Raw genomic sequence first — 21,107 nt, 5'->3', positions numbered from 1 at the left:
GGTACCCACTATTTGTGGGTGTGTGTGGAGGGGCCCAAGACATTCAGTTATTCCACCGGCAGCAAGGCAAGAGCGAAAATAAAAAAATACTGGGAAAATGAGATGACTATAATCAAGTAGTTTCAACGGTTCTATAAATTTCAAACAAGGTACAATATCACAACCATTACAATGTCATTTTGGTAAATGTTTCACAGCAAACATGAATGAATTTCAAGCAGCATTTCAGACTCCATAATTATTAAAGGATTCAAGACTGATCCAGCATGTGCTGCTTTGATTAATGTGTTTTCTACGCCTGCATTTTAAGTACAAGGACAGGACAAGAAAACGGTAATGAAAAGTGCAAACATATTGAGGTAATCAAAGACGGTATGATGAAAGCAAAAGCAAGACAAACGTTTTACCAATGCAGATTCTTCCCAGTGCATTCAAACAAAAACTGCGAAACGACAAAACAGAGTAGTCAAAGTTATTCGCTGAAAAATGCAAAACAGTAATTTAAGAATTTACCCTGTTCAATATTAAAACTAAAATCTCTGCTCAGAATATGAAGCAATAATCAGAATGGTTATATATGCACATGGCTACATCTGAACTGTTTTAGCTGGTGGGAAATGCAATAGTTATGTAAATGAAACAGGCAGGACACAAAAAAAACAAAAATAAAAAAAATAAAAAAAAGCCAGTTTAATCCACGAAGGATGCTGTGCCAGGTTCTGAATGCCAACAGGCACTACAGTACATACTGTAATGTTCAAAGGTATGAAAGCTATTCAATTCAAGTCTAGGTAACATTCAAACAAAATAACTATGTCTGAGAGGTTAGACGCTCTTGATTCAGGCTCTGAAACCAGTCTACAGCTTTCCTATTATAGCAACTAAGTGTGAGCAGACAATCGATGCCCCTTTCACATATTTACTACTTAACATTTGGCTAAATAAAAACCTCTCTGCACATTCTGAACTGGCATTCTCACTACCCTGCCCTAAATTAGTCTGAAACGAGGTATCAAAAGACCGAAAGCACAAAAGACACACAAAGAATTAAAGAACAGGCTGTGCGTAAGATCACTGGTCAAGCAAATAAACCCCACCGCAGAACTGCACAAGTCATTGTGATTCTTGTTACACTGTAGTTTACAAATGCTGAAGGAAGATGGCTAATTTACATGTTAATGAGAAGAGTCAGTAAAGAGGCCAAAGAACCTCCTCTTCAGTATTCATGCAGTTCATGCAGCTACTACTTGGAGAAATGTGGAATGGAAATAAATAAGTGTGTTCTGGTCAATAAATCAAGTTGGGTTAGCATTATTAGCTGTAAGGGATAAAACCAAGATTTTTTTTATTATTAGTATTACTGTAGTGACTTCAAAGAGCATTTAAATAAAATCCCACATTACTACCACAACAGACACTCCATTAATGTTCTGAAAAAGTAGGAATGCAATATTAAAGTTCTATACAATTTTGTTTCAATAAGTTAAAATTAAATATTATAAGTGAATTCATTTCGAGATTTGCTAAAAATTACACTTACGAGTGTCATCTTATTAGTGTTTTTTTAAGTTTATTTTTTTATTTGATAAATTTTACACTTTGGAGTTTAATCTTATTTGTAGTTTAATTTTAAAAAAAAAAATTTATTTAAAAAAAAAGTTATATATGCAGTTTAATATATACAAAAATATAAACTGCATCCAAAAAGTATCGGATACTTCAGTCAAAAAAAAAAAAAAATGATTTTTTTTTTTTTTTTTTAATAATGCACCTGTACTGTAGTTGTCTTGCTGTAACATTTTGTTGGCTGAACAAATCAACACTCTGACATGCTTTTCTTCCTCTCACAGCTTTGTTTTCATTTGTGTCACATTAAGTATAGTTTCTACTCTAACCAAGGTCTACATACTGACGGAATGTGTCTCTTCTGAGTGTGAGATTCTCCTGGTGCTTGCCCTGAATGATGAGGCATGAAACTGGCAGGGCACGGAGAGCTCTTCTACCTGTTCTAATGCGCCCGTGATGAAGGCCATAGCAGCTTCATGAATCAGCTGTCAGGGTGGAACATTACCTCCTGCAGAGTCCTGCGTAGCCGCAGCAGAAGGGTCTTTACCGCTGTGCAGTCCTGCTGCATCAGCCTGAACGGCAGCGCTTCCAGCCCCGGCAAAGGTTCATCATCACGAGACAGACATAGGGACATGGGCCGCTGCTCCCTGGAAGGATCAAAAGAAAACAATTTCTGTGAGCAAGAAACAGTCTGAGATTTGGGGTCAGGAAATTTCACAGAAAGTGGATTTCCAACATATATTGGCAAATGAATGTGCATTCAAAGTAATTTAAGTATTTTATTCAATCAATTTCACTCCTGTTCTCCACTGATTGTGATTTAAACTAGAATGAAATGTAAATAACCTCATTTTTGTCTATTGTTTGCATTGTGCAGATTTCGGCGCAAATGAACAGATCAATCATTCATGCAAAGAATGGGATCAAATTAAACTTGATTAGAGGCGCTTCTTGAAAACGACAGAAAGACAAAAGGTCAGAGTGGAGAAAAGACCCTTGAGAGACATTCGAGAGGAACAGTCATACCCTCTTCATCAAGTTTTCATTGAGTCCAAGTGGATACTAATCTATATGTAAACTCAAACAATTAGACAGTTAAGAGGTTACAAAACATTACTTTTTTCAGTCTACTGAGATCTTGACTGATTGACACAGCATCAATATCAGAAGAATTATATGAAGGGGGAAAAACTCCTATTCCAAGGATGACGTACACAAAATCCAAAGACTAAACACCCAAGAGTAAGGCAATATCTTTTTCATTTTTGAAAGAACAAAGGCTTGACGTATATCAATGGCGTATATCAAAGATATCTTCAAAGGAAGCACAGGGTATTTGGACCGATAGAAATCTCTTATTGAGAGTTCCACAAAAAACACGAAGAGAGAGACCTCTTGCTAATTACGGACCTGATTCTGCTCAACAGAAGGATCACATTGCAGCTCCAGCTCCAGGGTTTCAGATCGAATTTAATTCAAGGTGCTTCAGATATAATTAAGTATTTATGTTTTTTAAACGTACACCGATAACAGAAGATCAAAAGGAACCTGAGAGTTTTGATTAGAATTAAGCATCGATTCCTGGGAACCATTCCAACGAGAGAGTCGCAGAGTCTGTAAACACAGTCAGTCTTCCAAACAAACGTCTGACACTTTTGTTGTCGATTTTCATTACCACGCTGTTTATTTCAGGGCTTTTGTGGTGAGTGTCCTTGGAGCTGCAAGAAGAAAGCAAAATTTCACTTTGCTACTCCGTGGCAGGTTACAAGCTTTCCATCTCACACTTGTCAATTAAAATCATCTTCTGAAACATCCTCTCTGAAAAATGGGAATATGTTTTCTTGTTTCTCAATCCATAGCATCGACCGGTAAAAACACACTATCCATCCTGAAGGATATAACAATTGTTTCTGTTTTTGCGAATTTACAAAAGATTTCATAAACGGCTTGGGTTGCTAAACGCCTGAGAAAGCATAGACAGAATCCTGACTTATTCATGATCCTCGTGCTGAGACACGGCATAGGAGAAGGCGTTCTTATTCAACATACTCATTAAAATATGAGAGCCTGTATAACTCAGTGTCTGCCTAGAAAGCCAGCAGCAAAAGCAAAGTTCATTCTTTGTTTTTGCCTTGGAGAACCGACTATGGCACCTAACAGATTCCTCTAATATTGTATTTTACTGTGACACGGAGTCAACTGATGTATTTGTCAAAGCATGGCATGGAAAATCGATCATTGCACACATGAATTATAAAAGCAGAAGTATGGAACCACAATGTTTATTACTTAAAAAAGGAAATCAGAGAGAGCACTGCAGAAGTGATTGTATATTGTGCCTTAACAATTCTAGATTTCCTTTAGCTCTGACGCCTGAGGTGTTTAACACCATTCTGAAATGTTTTCAGGGAAAAAAAAAAGAACTCAATTTTGCCACTTTCAAGCAGTTTCTAAACAGATTAAAAACATAGACCTGGTGTTAAATGGCACCTCCTATATACACAACTGATCGTGTTATTATTCTGTCTGGAAGAGGTGGTTATTTACTTGAAAGAAGCTCTGTGAATCAGGTAATTATCTAGATTCAATCATTAATTACAATTTTAGATCTCAGGGCCTCTATGATGCAGCTTAACAAGCAATGTGATTGCTACACTAATTAGAGAAATTTAAAGTTGTGAGGTGAATCTCACTGTGACAACACTTTGCTTATAAACATGCTAACAAAAATGAAGCCTTCCAATCTTATATGAATATAGCTGCCATACTTAGTGTTATGATTTCTTCCATTCATCTATTTATGAGTGGACCATCATGTTAATTTATAATAATAAAACCTATGTAGCCTCTAAAATGCTGCCTACGTAGGCAACTCGGAACATAGCTTGGAACAAAGCCTGTATATTATTTATGATATCATATGATCCATTTACATTTAGTTGAGGCGATGCTGATAGTAATCAGGTCTTGGGATACTTTGCTCCGAGATGCACCTGAAAGTTGCTGACCTCAGGGTGTTTTCATTATGCTTCAGTTGCAGCTTTGTCTCAACATTAACAGTAACACCTACATATTTCACTTTAATCATTCAGGCACCTGCATCACCCCACTACATAATATCCATTATCACCTCACTTCTGGCCATAATCTAATTATGCCAAAGCAAACACTGTCACCAAGTCTGATCTTTTATGCATATGACCTCTGCTTAGCAGGTTGACAACCCCCCCTCTGCGTGAGCTCTCATTTAGAAGCTGTATGTTATTTAAAGTTGTAGAGGGGCAGAACACTGGAGTTCTGTACTGGCATCTGTCAGATGTAAAAGACTCCCTCAGGTGAGTCGGTGTTCTGGGTTACACCTATTTGCACCGTTTTCTCATTAGCATCCTCATTAGCATTAGGCAAGCCTGGCCCTTTGTTCTTTTAATCACATTTTAACATTGCACTAGAGGAGCAAAGTCCCGCCTATGTTCATAGTTAAAAAGACATGTGTTTGGAAACCAGTAATCTGAATGCTTGGCTTCCAGAAGCAGTGTTCAGATCAGAGCAATGCTCACAGTCCTTGCTAGTTTAGTAATTATTGTAAGGGGAGAGTTCCAAAAGCTTGTGCCCTTTTTCTGCTGGCAAACAAGATGCAGAGATGGACTGTTGTAAACATCGAGAGAGTCCACAAGATGCAGTCATCTTTGATTGTGAGCATGAGAGAGAGAGGGGAAAAAACTGAGTGAACAGTAGTATTAAATGAATTTAAATGATCTTCCCTACCAGCCACAGACAAATTTTCACACTAGGTGTAGGCGGTATGACCAAAATCTTTTATCACAGTATGAGTAATTTTATATCATGGTTACAGGATCATTCACAATATAGTTATTTTTCTAGAAATACCCCAAATTCTCATATACTACCTTAGATTTGTGGGTCAGTAAGATTTATTTTATGTTTCTGAAAGAAGTCTTACACCAAGGCTATATTTCTTAGATTAAAAAATACAGTAAAAATAATATTGTAAAATATTATTACAATTTAAACAGTTTTCAGTTTTATTTTTAATGTAATTTATGGAAAAAATTATTATTATTATTATTTTTTTTTTTTTTTTTTTTTTTTTTTTATTATGTTATTATTATTAACAATGCTAAAACAGTTACATTTTATTTGTGAAAATATTTCTGTGAAAACCAAACTGTTTCTGGATCATTTGAAAAAAACAGCATTTATTTTTATTTATTTATAGATATTTTGTACAGTCACTTTTGTTCAATTTAAGCATCCTTGCTGAATAAAAGTATTTAAAAGAAACCATAACCAATATGCACTTTTTTGTTTGTTTGTTTGTTTGTGTTTTTTTGCTTATTCATAAAAATAATAAGTAAAAACATTGTGTTCCCTATATTTGCATAAGCCCTTAAAAAACCCACATTGTCTGACTACTAACATTCCCAGACCACTCATTTCTTCCTGCCATTGGCCAGGAAGACATTTTGACAAACACAACAGACTGCAACAAATTGGTCAAGTCCTATAGCAAGGATTTCTGGCAGCAATACTAGAAGTCAACCGTTTTCACACTGCCTTCACCCATCTCCCTCAAACTTAAATTTTTGAGCTTTGACTCATTTTTATTATGATGACTAGCTTCAGGCCGGGATCGGCAACCTCGGCGATGACATCATCTCTGTTTGTTTGTTTATTCTGAACTTTTCAACCCCAAACATCTGAAAAGCTTAAATGTGTTGATTCTGCTCATTACGTGGCGTCCCTTGTGGCTTAATTGTGGTTTATTTATTTCTAGCACGGAATTAAGCGATGATGTCAGAGCGGACGCGGTAGTAGTTGCAGGCGCTTTGTTGACATTAAAGCAATGTTTCTGGTTGATCAAATATTTATGCCTTTAGAAGAGTCATTTGTTGAAAGTCTTACATGAATGTGCTTGTACAAATTCAATGGGAATTTAACGTAAAATCTTTGTTTCTCCCCTCAAAAATATTAACAGCTCAAGCTTTAAGAGATTTTCGTTTTCTAGAAGGTAACGATTCTTACTGTAGAGGAAAATTACTGTACAGTCAACGTAATAAAGGTCTAAAAAAAATCCTTCTGCCATTTATGACTAAGAACCATTTGTGTTTCAACATTTCATGGCTAGAGGATGCACATCAGGCGAAGAGGCGGCTGCCTCACATAGACTGTGTGTCCAATCAGTGATGTCACAAGCTTCCTTGCTACGTGTGACAACAATGGATTCTGCCACTGTGACTCAGCCAGACCCCCCAGAAGACATTCCCTGAGCCAGATCTCGCTCACACACTCGCTCACACACACACACACACACACAGTGGAGAAATCAACATGACTCCACAACTCAGAGTGTGATCAAAGGTTAGGAATAATCACACCCCCCAACACATCTTACTGTATCTCAGCAATTTATGGAAGTCCCTTTCCGCAACTGAATAAAAAAGGTAATTGCGACTTTTCATCTCACAATTCTGACTTTTTTCTCAGAGTTGTATGATAGAAACTTTTTTTCTCAGAATTGCGAGTTTATATCTCGCAATTCTGACTTTATAACATGCAATTGCAAGAACATATCAGTCTTTTTCCTCCGTCAGAACTGGACTTTAACTCGTGTTGCGTGTTATAAAGTCAGAATTGCGAGTTTATATCTTGCAATTGTGTCTTTATATCTCGCTATTCTGACTTTATTACTCACGACAGTGTTTATATCACGCAATTCTGAAAAAAAAGTCAGAATTGTGAGATAAAAAGTCACAACAACTTTTTTTTATTTTTTATTCAGTGGCGGAAACGGGCTTCCATAGTAATTAGTTATGCTCAAACTAAAAGTCTAGCGCTCCTTTAGTCACACCCGAGTTTCCTTGAAAGTCCCCTCTCGCTCTCTTTCTTTGAATCACCTTGACAGACTTAGGTAAGGAGACTGGGGAAAGTAGCACAAGGCCAGACATGCTGCCTTCTGTTGTGGAGGACCACAGCTTGCGGAGAGCTGAGGAGTCTGCCCCCTGCTGAAGCAAACCTGCTCCTGAAGGACATGAGGAAGAGAGAGAGAACCCAGCTGGTCATGAGCTTTGTGTCTCAGCATTTCACTGCTTTTTCTGTCTCTGGGCTAAAGGTGCACTTAGTAAGCTGTTGTTTACATTTTGCAGGCTCTTCATCTTGGCGCACTTTTATGTTTGCGCTTTATAAAACACCTTGAGCGCTGTAAGACCTCTACATAATGTAAACATGATTACTAATATTTATTTTGACATTAACACCAAAACTACTACAAACATATAATAACAAAACATTATTGATGTTGTTGGAATTATTATTATTATTTACTGTCATCATTATTGACATGAAATATTATTATTAATATTTTTATTTGATGTTGTTGGAATTATTATTATTATGTTGTTGTGTTATATTATAAATATAATTATTAATAATGCAATAATCATAACTTTATTAAAAAGGTTTTCCAGAGCTTCAGAGATTCCATTATTATTACTATTATTAAATAACAATAATTTTTGACAATTATTATTTAGTATAATTTAATTGTAATTACATTTAACCATATAAAAAATACATTTATAATAACAAATCATTACAGTAGCAGTAAAAGTGCATTAATAGAGCTGTTCAGTTTAGTCCTAAACCCGGTAGACAATTAGGATGTTCTCTAATTACCGAGTTCCCTCAGGGATTGCTAATGGGTTTTAAGAAATACGGTTTTAATTTACGAGTTAAATATCTGTGATATACTGTACGTGACTTGAAGAGATGTTCACGTTTAGTTCTACATCATAAATTACACATTTACAAATGTGTAATTCATAGTTGTTTATATATTTAGTGAATGAAACTTGCATCTTTATGGTAGTAAGTAATCCTTATTTTTCTTATTAATCAAAAATAGCTAGAATTTTGTTGGGAACTTCAGACGAATGCACTTTCATGCATGCAGTACAGCTCTATGGCAAACATGCCTGTTCATGGAAGTCACCAGGAAGGGTCTACTTGTAGGTTACAACAACTTACTGAAGTCTTCAAGTCATATTTTACATTTAAAAAAAAAAAAGTTATTCATTTCTTTACGTGAAACTTTTAATGAGGAAAAAATGACTGAGTGCACCTCTAAAGAAAAGACGAACAAAATATGATTTAGAGAAAGCGTACAAGGAAACTGAATGGGTCTAATGAACAATTAAGATTTTTTTCCTCCTAGAAGACCTTGCTGATAGTATAACTAAATCAGATCAAACCGCAATAAAGACTTGGTCATTTTGTTCCTCACAAAATGACAAAAAAAAATGATACGGTTGAGGATTTCAGTTTCCTTTCATTTAAACGGTGACTCTCTCTCTGTATGAAAGCTGTATAAGAGAAAACCAATCATAAACCTTTACACTGTCTTTGGCAGCACTGCTAAGATAGACTGAGCTCTTTTTTCGTCTCTTCCTATAGCTTCATCTTTCTGCCTCCCTTCACAGAGCAAAACACTTCCTTCTGCCTCTCTTCAGAGCTGTAAAATGGGCTAGTGCTGCGTCGCTGAGCGAGAAAAACATAACACGAGCTGCTGTGCATCAGTCTCGATGACGGCTGATGCGTTTTCCACACCAACAGCCCAGATTTCGCCTTGGGATAATATATCTTGTCACTTAGTCAGGGTGTAGGATTATAGCCCATCAAACAGTGCATCCTCAACTCTAGCGGAGCTGACTCACAGCAGAAAACAGGCCTCCCAGCCACTGTCCATTAAAGACATCTATACTAGCTGACACCTCCCCACCATAATGACACTATACCGCAATCCCATGCATCTTTGAAGCCGTTTCTCTCCCGTCTTCCGAATGATGAATTTGACAAACACGAGAAAAAGCCAACTACTTTACTTCTTTTGAGTTTCATTATTTTCAATGCTGGGTGAATTATTAGATGCTAAGAGAAACAAAAAGAATAATTCGCCCAAAAATGAAAGTTTGCGATTATTTACTCATCCGTGTGTTGTTCCAAAGCGGTATGCTGCCTATATGGCATGCATTCTTTTTCCATACAACAATAGTTCACGGTGTTTATGGCAGGCAGAGCTCCAGTAAATAAAAGAAATTTATATTCTTCAGAAGCTTTGTGTAAGGAACAGACTGAAATTTAAGTCATTATTCACACTTTCAGATTCGTGTCATACCCAAATGTGATGCATCTACATATACTACTCTTCGAAAAAGTTTGGAGTTTTAAAGATTTTATGTTTTCAAAAAAGAAATTTGTTATGATCCCTGCATTTATGTAACAAAACAATATTGTAGTACTGTGAAATATTATTGCAATTTAAAATAACTGGCTTCTATAGTGAAATATTTTTTAAATGTAATCTACCATTACATTTACTCCAGTCTTTAGTGTCACATGATCCTTCAGAAATTATTCTAATATTCTGATATGGTGGTCAAGATACACTTATTAAAGAATTATTATTATTATTATCATCAATTTTGAAAAAAGTACAGCATTATTTTAAAAACTAAAGACAATCTATAAATTTACAAAAGATGTAACTTTTGATGAATGTAATATATCAAAATAAATAAATAAAAATAAGTCTTACGGACTCTACACTTTTAAATTGTACTGTATGTAGTATACATACGAAAAATAAGTATTTTTGAATTTAAATTTTTTAAATAATGTTTTTATTATGTTTAAGAAAAATATAGCTTTGTTTAATTGTATTTTTTACATAAAGTTTAATTGTTTTATGGTGTTTTTCTGTCCTTTTGGTTTAAAAACACTATGAACTGCTGTTTATTAACAAAAAAAAAACTGTGCCAAAAGCTACAAGATACTAAACATTTAAGATATTGCTTTTGTTTTTACAGAAAAGTAACAGCATGTTTAAAATGGCATAGGGCTAGATAAATAAACAGAATTGTATTTTTTTTGTGAGCTATCCCTTTAAATGCACTGTTAATACCATGCCACAAATAATTACTAATAAAATTAGCTAACCCAGCATGAATAGCAATAGCTCGGCTGACGATGAAAAAGCCTAAACCTTTGTGCACAAATTGTGAGATCTTTAACATAATGAGAACAGAACAGTCCTGGGGTGCCATAAATTTAGAAAATAAATACAGAACATCCTCAAATGTAGCAATAACCCAAAAAAGTAGCTTGCAGGGCTACTCGGTAAGAAATCTCATTCAAAACTGTGTCAAAGATATCAAGACAAGGTCATTCAATCACCACCTGCTGACAAGGCGAAAATACACTTTCCAGAAGCAGCACGGCTTTTATGAGGCATTCGCTAGCTCAAATATACTATAAAATGTCATATAACTGTGTAGGTTTGGAAAAGTACTTCTCATAACCTTTCAGCAATATAAGGTAATATTTGGCACAGCGGTATTGCATTTAAACATTAAACCTTCTACTTATACAGAAAACAAATACAAGACTTATTACAAGTAGTTGAAATGTAGTAGTTTGGGTACATTCTGTAATCATTTCAAAATAAACCTGCTCTATTTTGGGGCATGCTCTAAAAACTGTACAAATAATTATAAGGTCAGGAAATGTATTCAATTTTCTAGGCTAATTTCCATGCTAATATAATTTGCTCTGTGTCCACATGGGATTCATCCGGCTCTGAAATGACTCTGCTGTCATTACGCATGAGGATAAAACTGCCAGTCAGAGTAGACAGAGTTTGAGAGAACGTTATCAAATCATACAAACTGTCGGCGCAGTCAATGCCCATGTCAATACATCAGAGAAAGTTTGATAGTTTAGGGAACAAGATGCAAAGCAGTGGATGAAGTAGGACTCGCTTCCACTGAGAACACAACTGTATAAATTAGTTTATTCTCATGTCAACATTGTCATGACCGTATTTCTTGGCATGCTAGTTAGAGATCGCTGTAGTTTATTTGGTACTCTGCAAATTCATTTCATCAAAATGCTTCAAATCTGGCTAAAGCTGTGCTTCTGTTTGACATAGTAGGGCAATCCCTCAAATGAGTACTGATGCTCCAAAATGAAAATTCTCAGAATAGCACAATATACTTATACCACACATACAGAGAGGCTGCAAATCTCTGTAAACAAAAACTTCTTTCCATCAATATATCATACATCATTTTTTACATGCTGGATGATGATGGATCATTTGACATGCTTGCTGCTTTTTTGTACATGTCATTGATTCTGCTACTAAATGTTCGTTTCTTTTCAAACTTTCAGGCAAAATTCCAATTCCCATTTTAAATGTTATTAAAAAGTTTATTTATAAACATGTAATAGCTTTTCCTTGCATATATGCGTAAGATATGTCATAAACTGAATCACAGATGACTTGAATTAAATTCCTTCTTCTGTAGAACATAAAAGATGATATTTGGTGTATGGAACAAAAAAATAAGACGACGATTTAGAAATCATCATCTTTTTTGTTTCACAAAAGAAAAAGTCATTGATGTTTGAAACAACATGAGAGTGAAAAAAGGATGAAAGAATGCTCATTTGTGGTTGAACTTTCCCTCTAAGGAACTATAAACTGTAAGCACTGAAATATTTTCATAAAAGAGGTGACTTAGAACAAATGTGAATTTAATAATATCTCTGCACTGCAGTGCTGAATAATTTTTGAAGATTTTAAATGGTTTCGAATTACTTTTGAAAGAATTCTCATAAGCCCACCAAGACTGCATTTATTTGATCGAAAATACAATAAAAACAGTAATATTGTGAAATGTTATTACAATTTTAAATCATTGTTTTCTATTTGAAATATTATTAAATCTAATTTATTCCTACAATGGCAAAGCTGAATTTTCAGTAACCATTATTTCAGTCTTCAGTGTCACTTGATCCTTCAGAAATCATTTACATTTGATCATTTTGCAGACGCTATCAAAAGCGACTTACGAATAAGGACAATGGAAGCAATCAAAATCAAAAAAAGAGCAATGATATGCAAGTGCTATAACAAGTCTCAGTTAGCCTAACGCAGTACACATACTGTAGCAAGGTTTTGGTTAATTGTATATTAAATAAAAAGAAAACAAATAGATGGAATACAAAAAGTATAGAGAAGTTAGTGTTTTTTTAAGAAAACAAGCAGTTAGTAAATGAATAGAGTGCAAGTCTAAAAGGGGCTTGTATTTTTTAAGAATAGAATTAGAATAGAGAGTGGTAGAGTTAGAGGGTCATATAAAGATGGAAGAGATGTGTTTTTAGCCGATTCTTGAAGAAGGCTCGAATTGAATTGGGCAGGTCATTCCAACAGGTGGGAACATTTAACGTTAAAGTCAGTGAAAGGCAAACATTTCTGCCTTGAATTTTATGTGAGCAGCTATTGGTAGCCAGTGCAAACTGATAAACAGAGGTGTGATGTGCATTCTTTTTGGCTCATTCAAAATTAATCTTGCAGCCACATTCTAGATTAAATGTAAAGGTTTGATAGAACTGGCTGGAAGACCTGAATTAGAAATTAGAAATCAATTATGCTGCTTAATATTTCTGTGGAAGAAGTGATACTTTTTTTTGATGAATACAAAGTTTTTAAAAAAAAACAGCACTTATTTGAAATATATATTTTGCAACATTGTGAATTCCTTTACTGTCACTTTTGATTAATGTACTGCATCCTGGCTGAATAAAAGTACTAATTTCTTTACAAAAATAAAATCTATTTTTAATATGCATTTTCTTATAGTGCCTGTGAAAATATTGGCAGGCAAGTAACCATCAGGACTACAAGTCTGATTGGACCAGCAGAAAAAAAATCCTTGTTGTTGAGCTTTGCAAATCAGTTCATGTTCATTAAACAATTAGATGATCATTTTGTGGGTTGTAACAAGGTAAACAGCATTACTGAATCATTAAAGTGGGCATGTAACATTATCCCCGTCGAGCCATTCATGTTCACAGTGCATCTGTGGAATTGAGAGTAGAAGCTGCAGTGAGGAAACGATACCTGAGGGGGGGCTCCTTGGGATCTCTTCCAGGGGTCCGGTCGGTGGAGGCCTCCAGGGGTGCAGGCAGCAGGTTGAGAAATGATGCAAGGGATTGACAGGAATCCTTCCGTGAGGCTGTAATAGCAAATTAAGAAAAAGAGCTTCTGGGTGAAAATAAGCTTCAACTTTATTTCCCTAAAATAAGGGATTTATTTATATTTTAAAGACATTTTTGTACAACAAACAAAATTTTGTACTTTGTTGGGTCGCCACTTGTCCAATGTGTAATCTGGGTCCTGAAGCAAAACCAGCTGAGAACCACTGATCTAGGGGAAGTTCATGCCAAAATGACTTCATGCACAGAAGCTGCGATATTTACTTCTCTTGCAAAAAAAAACTGCTTTAGTAAATATCAGCAATGACATTCGCAGTGTTTATCTGTCTAGAGGCTTTGCCTATGGTGCATGTTAACGTGTAGTGTCACATGTGCTGATGTAACTCCTCCCGAAATATCAGAATATTTGGAAAATTAAGATGACGACATGACTAATTCATTATTGTATGCTTGCATAACTTTATGGTGTAATATTTTACAAGGTATTAAATTCGAAAGATTTGCCCAAGTCTTCTTCAGCTAAAGCTGGGGGGGGGGGATAAGGTCTTATCTTTTTATATCTATGGGAAAAATCATTTCTTCAAGCGATGCAGCTATTATAAGGATGTGTAATTACTATAACAAGATTTTCTGAGATTTAACAGCATGAATATGAATGAGAGATAAACGCCATAATATATCTTTGAGAGACTGAAGCAAAAAGGAGAGAGCAACTGGAGTCTGGTAAAAACATACCATGGTGAGGTCGCTGGTCATCAGAGAGGTCAAGATCCAGCATCAGGTCATCCTCATCCAACTCAGATGAGCCAAGGTTATTCAAAACATCCTGGAAAAGAGAGAAAAAAAAATATCATGCAAACGGCAAAATAAAACATTTTTGCTAAGGAGAGCTCCGTGAGCATTTTATTACATGCCATAATTCACAACAAATGGGGTTATGTAGTTGCACATAATTAATGAATTTATAATTATAGAATATAGTAAATATACATTTATAATATGTATTATTTCCAGTACTTTCTGCAAAAGATTTACATATTTTTATAAATTTAGATTTATAATAAAAAAAAATTAATGCATTGTTTTTAATATTTTTAAAGTACATAATTTGGTGAAAAAATTTAAATATTTTAATGTCACACACACATATGCATATACTGTACATACACGCAGATACTATCATTGTACCATTTGTTTGTGGTGAAGCCAGTAAAAATGGTAAAAATGAGGACAAGCAAACATTGTATGACCAGGCCAATAGGAAAAAAAAATTGTCTTACTGCTGAGATCTGGTATCCATATAAGAGTCATATTTTAGTAGTTATGACATATTTAGAATCCAATTTAATGTCTCTACTTTGCAGTTAGAAGTGACTAATGACTTTCTTAAATTAAGCTCAAACCTCCAGCTGCGTGTCATGGACTCTTTGCTAAAGCAAGACGACAAAAGAGGATTTAATTTGATTTAAAGACGCCTCCACAGCAACCTTTCCACACATCTGACTAAACAGCGCAAAAAAATTCCACTGTGCACTCAAGAAGCAGAAAACCTGTATATCGCTCAAACCAAAGTGGGTTTCTGGGTGATGCTTTGCAAAGTGTCACACTGCCATCTTGTGCCCAGCATGAGAAAAAAACACCTAAGGATTGAAAGCTAAAGGGTAAGAAAAATAACACTAAAAGAGGGTTGTTTATTATAACACACAAGCTGGACTCAGCAAAGCTCTATATGGAGTATTTCAAGCTAATCTTATTTAAAAGTGCGTGTAAAAGACAAAAAGGCAAAAGAGCAGCTATTATGTCCTATTAAAGTGGAAAAGCACAGCTCTGTTACTAATTAAGCAGGACAGAGCAAAGTACTGGATAGTGCATCAGAACAGAAAAGTGCCTTAACTTTGACTTTGCTAGAAATTAAAGGGTCGCTGGGCACCTAATTAAGACTCTTAGGAAATGAAACAGCCTGGCCTTTACCTCTGTGAAATATTACGATGCCAAATGACAAAATTAACATAATGCATCACCACTGTTTTAATCTCTGTAAGAACGTAATATTGATGAAGTGAATGGCCTTATTCAGTGACCTGTTCAGACAGCTTATTTAGATATATTAAAGAAGAACAGTGTCATGGTTCATAAATGTCCTTGTGAACATAAACGGCCGAACACAGGTTGTTTATGTGCATATGCATGCAAACTGTCTCAATCAACAAGGTCACTAATCACAGATATTGACAACAGACGCACAAAGGATAAAAACTGCCAGTGCTCGATAAAAATGTCTGCAGTGCGTAAAAGAAAAAAGAAAGAGGTGATGAAAAGATAGTCTTTTTTCCCTCAAGCGTTTATTTCTGAGGGATTGAGGAGGTGACAGAGAGCTGACATTTGGTGTGACTCACTCTCCATCTCCCGATGTTCAGATTGATTTTTCTGATCTTTTCATGTCAGTGTCAGGAGAAAACATGCTTTACTTTTTAACGAAATATCCTGCGGCCCTTGACAAAAAGGCCAAAACAGTTCAATGGCAACGTAAACAACTTTTCCTCCCTTCGTATTTCAGAAATCACTTAAAAAAAATATCCCTGTGAGAAAATAAATGCTGAAACACTATTTGAGGAGGCAATCTAACAGGTTTCACTTTAACAGGTTATGCAAGGAGACACCATCAGACACATTCAGAACCGGAAATCTGTGCTGCTACCAGAAATTCTTACGAGGAGTCGGAAAACCTTTGCACAAATATATACCAGGGATTAGGAAATGACCTGAACTGAACTCAGAGCGCATGCACTTAAGATCCATTGCAAGACGTTAAGAACACGTGCCTCTTGGTACAGTAGTGAGATACTGAAGTAACTGTAGGGAAAAATGGCAAAAAAATGAGACATGATTCAAACGGTCATGGTACCGTCATGAACGAGTGTCGAAGACTAACACGGAAGCGAAGAAATTGTTAAATAAAGATTTTTGTTTTCTTTGCAGACAAAAAGTATTTTCTACTGATGTCACAAGGACTATGTCCTTACTACTTTGGGCCTTGAATGTGGTAGTTATGTTGCTGTCTATGGAGGTTCAGAAAGCTCTTGGCTTTTATCAAAAATCTCTTAATCTGTTTTTCGTAGAGGAAAGAAGGTCCTACATGTTTGGAACAACATGAGGTTGAGTAAATAATCACAGAATTAAAAATTTTTGGTGAACTGACCCTTGCAGAGACAACCTCAACTAAACAAATATCGAATTTCAAGTCCAGGCCACAATGAATTACGCAAAATAAGGCTTGATTCAATAAGGCAGCTTTTTCATAAGTGAAACTCAGGCCCTTCAGGCACATTCAGCTAACCAGCACTGGCTGCTGCCAAATGTTTCATTCATCAGCAAGACCAAAGTCTCCTGCTCTACAAAATAAAGGTTGATTGCAAGCGAAAAAAAAAATTAGGCTGTATCAAACAAGAACCATCTTGATGCAAATGAAGCTGTAAAAGGCAAAGCCAAATTACCGAACAACACTTATGTGATTTACAAGCGTGTTGGCCAAAGATTACAGAAATGGGAAACTACTGTAGTTCCTCAAATGTTAATGTTTGAAGAACACAGAGAGCAATAACTGGCATGCTTCCCTTGAGAGCAGTGAGCATAACCACAATTTCTCACTGTGACAATGGAATACTTCCCTTTTCCTGCCTGTCTTTGTGTTTACAAAAAAAGTTATGTGAGTAAGCCCCGGAAAAAGTATGCTAATGAGCATTTACATTCTTTGGTGATTACAGCGTCAGCTTAGAAAAATCTACAAAAAAAGACTTTAAAACAGAACACACACACAAAAAAAATCTTTCTTTTTTTTAATAGGGCTTAAAATAAAAATGAGTAGGTAGCAACTCACTCGCTTTCAAAATGGAACATTCAGAAAACAAATGATTTTCTTTTACATAAATAAATATCACTGTTATTCATGCTTAAGTTCACTTTGAAAATGACTCGCGCTTCAGTGAGCGAGTCAGTTATTAGACCAATTCATACAAACAACTTGTGAGTTTGGGACGTGTTTGAGACTGATTCATTAAGAGCCGACTCATTCATTCGCAAATCGGACATCACAGATAATGTTCATTGTTCCGTGCTCCTTGCACAATGCAAAATGCTGCCCCTTCTCTGAACTTGATGGCACCGTAGAAGAGGATTTTCCTTCAACAAATCCGTATCATCCGTCAATTAAAAAGTAGGCTCACATATCCATTTATCTTTATCTGGCACAGCTTCGAAAATACAAGAATCTGGATCCTCAAATTGGCCAAAAACATACAACACGTTTCCTAAGATTTCCGATTTCTGTTGACAAACCTGATCAGACACGCTGCCTTCAGGATGTAGCCTCATCCAAGAACAACTGCCAAGCAGGATAATGTAAATGGAAAGGCCAGGTCAGCCCAGCCAGAGTAAAGGTAAACCTCACTCACAAATTTTGCACGGCACATGACTTGATGACAAATTAGCAGTGGCACTTTAGCAAGCATTACAGAACAATCAGACAGGATGTGGCGTTTTCCTCCGCTATACACTGGAAAACAAGAGCAATTACTTTGGCCTCAAGCTGTGCAGGTGCAGGCTACATTATCGAGAAACAAAACAAAGCCTTTATAACTTTGGAGGAACTAGCCAAAAGTATGACCCATTGTTTTTCCTTACTAATTAAAAGAATGTTTTCCTGTAAGGGTTTTGTCTAAAATCTCACTCAAGCTGAATTCTTTATCTATCACCAATGAATGGCACAAGCTAAAAATAGTCACCACAATTTTTTTTTAGATGTTACAAAAGAATTATGTTTCAAATAAATACTGCTCTTTTAAACATTCTATTCATCAACGAATCCTGTATTACGGTTACCACAAAATATTAAGCAGCACAACTGTTTTGATAATATAAGGAACATTTCTTCATCACCAAATGATTATATTAGAATGATTTCTGAAATATCATGTGACGCTGAAGTCTGGAGTAATGGCTATTGAAAATTCAGCTTTGCCATCACAGGAATAAATTGCACTTTGAGATATTTAAAATAACTGTTCTATTTTAAAATTGTAATAATATTTCATAATATTGCTGTTTTTCTATATTTTTTAATCAAATAAATGCAGTTTTGGTGTGCATAAGAAAATTCTTTCAAAGCCATTACAATATCTTACCAACCCCAAACATTTGAGTTATAGTGTACATTTATTAGTAGTTCACAGTAGTGATACTAGTTCGGCTGTTTTCAAATCAGTGTACATTTTCAAGAAGCAAGCTACTAGTGAATAGGAATGGGTTAGTATGGTTGACTATCCTGTTACACATCTAATAACTACTTATGAGGTCGACTAGATAATATTTTCAGCACTGGTACATTTAAGTATTTGAGTTTTAGCATGCTGAAAGGTAAGTAAGCTGTTAAAGTAAATTTTATTAAATGTGTATTGATTTTTGAGATGCCTCCAGGCAGCTATTTTGGGCCTCCATGGCCAAGTCGTATCTACTTGAATGGGGAAATAAAAGTTATTTTGTAGTTATTTTTTAGAATAAAGCTTCTATTTCAGGACATTCACATGCCATCAGTCCTAAGCATGGGTCTCAGGACAATAACCGTTTCTATGGCAAACAGAGCTTCTAACGGCAGCTGCAGTGATGTGATGACTTTAACTGGCTCTCTTATTTAGAAGGCGGGACTTAATCCACCATATTAAGGTAAATTGCGTTTTCTCCCATTCATAGTAATATGAGTGCACCGCCTTTGTACATCTGAAGTCTTTGGTAGTACTTTAGCATGCTAACAGTTAGCACTTTACATATATTTGTTCTCACTGAAAAAAACACTACAGTGTGACTGAAAGAACTGCTTGTGCTCCACCACCTTGAACAAACTTCAACATAATCACTGTTGGACTTCAAATGGCCTGCAGTGAACAGTGCTCCTGTTATTACCCATAATCCACAGGTTTATTGTGAGGTCTTGTGAAAAGATTAAAGGACAATATTTTTCTGAAGTCTGCTTTTAATAAACAGATGGTGGCTTTAAAAAATACTTGCAGTACAAAAGGGCTGTTTTATGTTGTGAACTAGATATTTCACAATCAGAGTTTTTCTAATGTAACTGAATTTGTGATTGAGGAATGAGAATCCATGAGACCCAGTGATTAGGTTACAATGAAGCATCACAAAAGACTTCTCGCACAGTAGCTCAGGACAGTCTGCTCTAGGTAGATTCACAGCAGTGCCACATTTTTCCATTTTGTAATTATTGATTTAACTGCACTCCACAGCATATTTAATGACTTGGAAAGATTCTTGTATCTTTCACCTGCTTTGGGCTTTTCAATTACATTTCAGAGTTGATTTGATCATGCTTTTTTCTTCAGGGCTACGTCTTACCATAGTACTGACGCACCAGAACCTAGACCTTTCAAGTAAAGGTGTATTTATACTACAATCAGTTTAAACCTCGTGTATGCACACTACAGCTCTCTATATAATTACACATTTGACTTTCCTCATTCTGTGCACTACAATCAGTTTCAAATTAATAAAATCTTGCAATATGATGAATGTTAATGAGAACTTGGGTTCGTTACTATACACATATACATGCATTTAACAGTATATATATATATATATATATATATATAATATATATATATATATATATATATATATATACACACACACACACAATATATTACAAGACTTCTGAAGTGACACAATAGTTATTTGTGTTCATATCCTTTTGTGTCTTTTTGAAGCTTGAAAGCTTCAGTTCCCTTTCACTGTAACTTCATCAAAACTAGCAACCAGTACATGAATCAAAAATGAGCAAATAATGACTAAAATTTTTATTACATTTTGCAAAACAACATTTGGATTTAATAAAAAAAAATTATAAGCACTCTACATTCAGGCACTGGAATCTTCTACAGAGGGAAAGTGACCCATGGATACTGGCCTTGCTGACCTGCTGGGTAAAATGATGCGAGAGGATTTGTCTGTTTAATTAAGCACTGCGATTATATCGCTGGGTGGAAATTTAATCCCTCAGAAAGACACACTGAGAGTCTACATCAATGGTTTTACAAGACAGTCATGTATTTAAATCAAATAAACTAGTTCATCTGTGACTGATTTTAGAGAATGTGAGAATGTGAGCAGTGGAATGGTGTTATATTTACCAGGCTGCCCAGTTTGGAAGATGAGGAACTGGTTCTCTGCTTGGATAAAGTGTTGCCCTCACTGCAGTGAGGATCTCTGAGGCTGAGGTGAAGTCTGGGTCCTCCTGCACCCTCAGAGGCCGACCGCAGACGTCTCTCCATGCGCATCACCTCATGGTACGGGCTCACGCTGCTGCACATTGACACTGTGAAGGATACAAACAAAGATTAGAGAAACATATCCCTCAAAACAAAGAGATCTAAACCAACTATTTTGAGTTATTCAGTATATTT

The 21,107-nt window shown here is 35.6% G+C and overlaps 1 protein-coding gene across 1 annotated transcript in view; it reads right to left on the bottom strand.

Moving 5' to 3' along the window:
* The window catches only part of LOC109083339 (serine-rich coiled-coil domain-containing protein 1-like), a 74,695-nt gene that overhangs the window by 42,362 nt on the left and 11,226 nt on the right, over window positions 1-21,107 (bottom strand). Inside the window, 5 exon segments of the mRNA XM_042729879.1 lie at window positions 2,072-2,213; window positions 13,547-13,661; window positions 13,784-13,852; window positions 14,377-14,467; window positions 20,835-21,019. Of these exon segments, the coding sequence (XP_042585813.1) occupies window positions 2,072-2,213; window positions 13,547-13,661; window positions 13,784-13,852; window positions 14,377-14,467; window positions 20,835-21,019 (602 nt within the window).

The sequence above is a fragment of the Cyprinus carpio genome, chromosome B8 (assembly GCF_018340385.1).
Source record: "Cyprinus carpio isolate SPL01 chromosome B8, ASM1834038v1, whole genome shotgun sequence".
NCBI classification, from domain to species: domain Eukaryota; kingdom Metazoa; phylum Chordata; class Actinopteri; order Cypriniformes; family Cyprinidae; genus Cyprinus; species Cyprinus carpio.
Note: the sequence above shows the minus strand (reverse complement) of the source record. Positions and strands in the feature narration are given on the sequence as shown.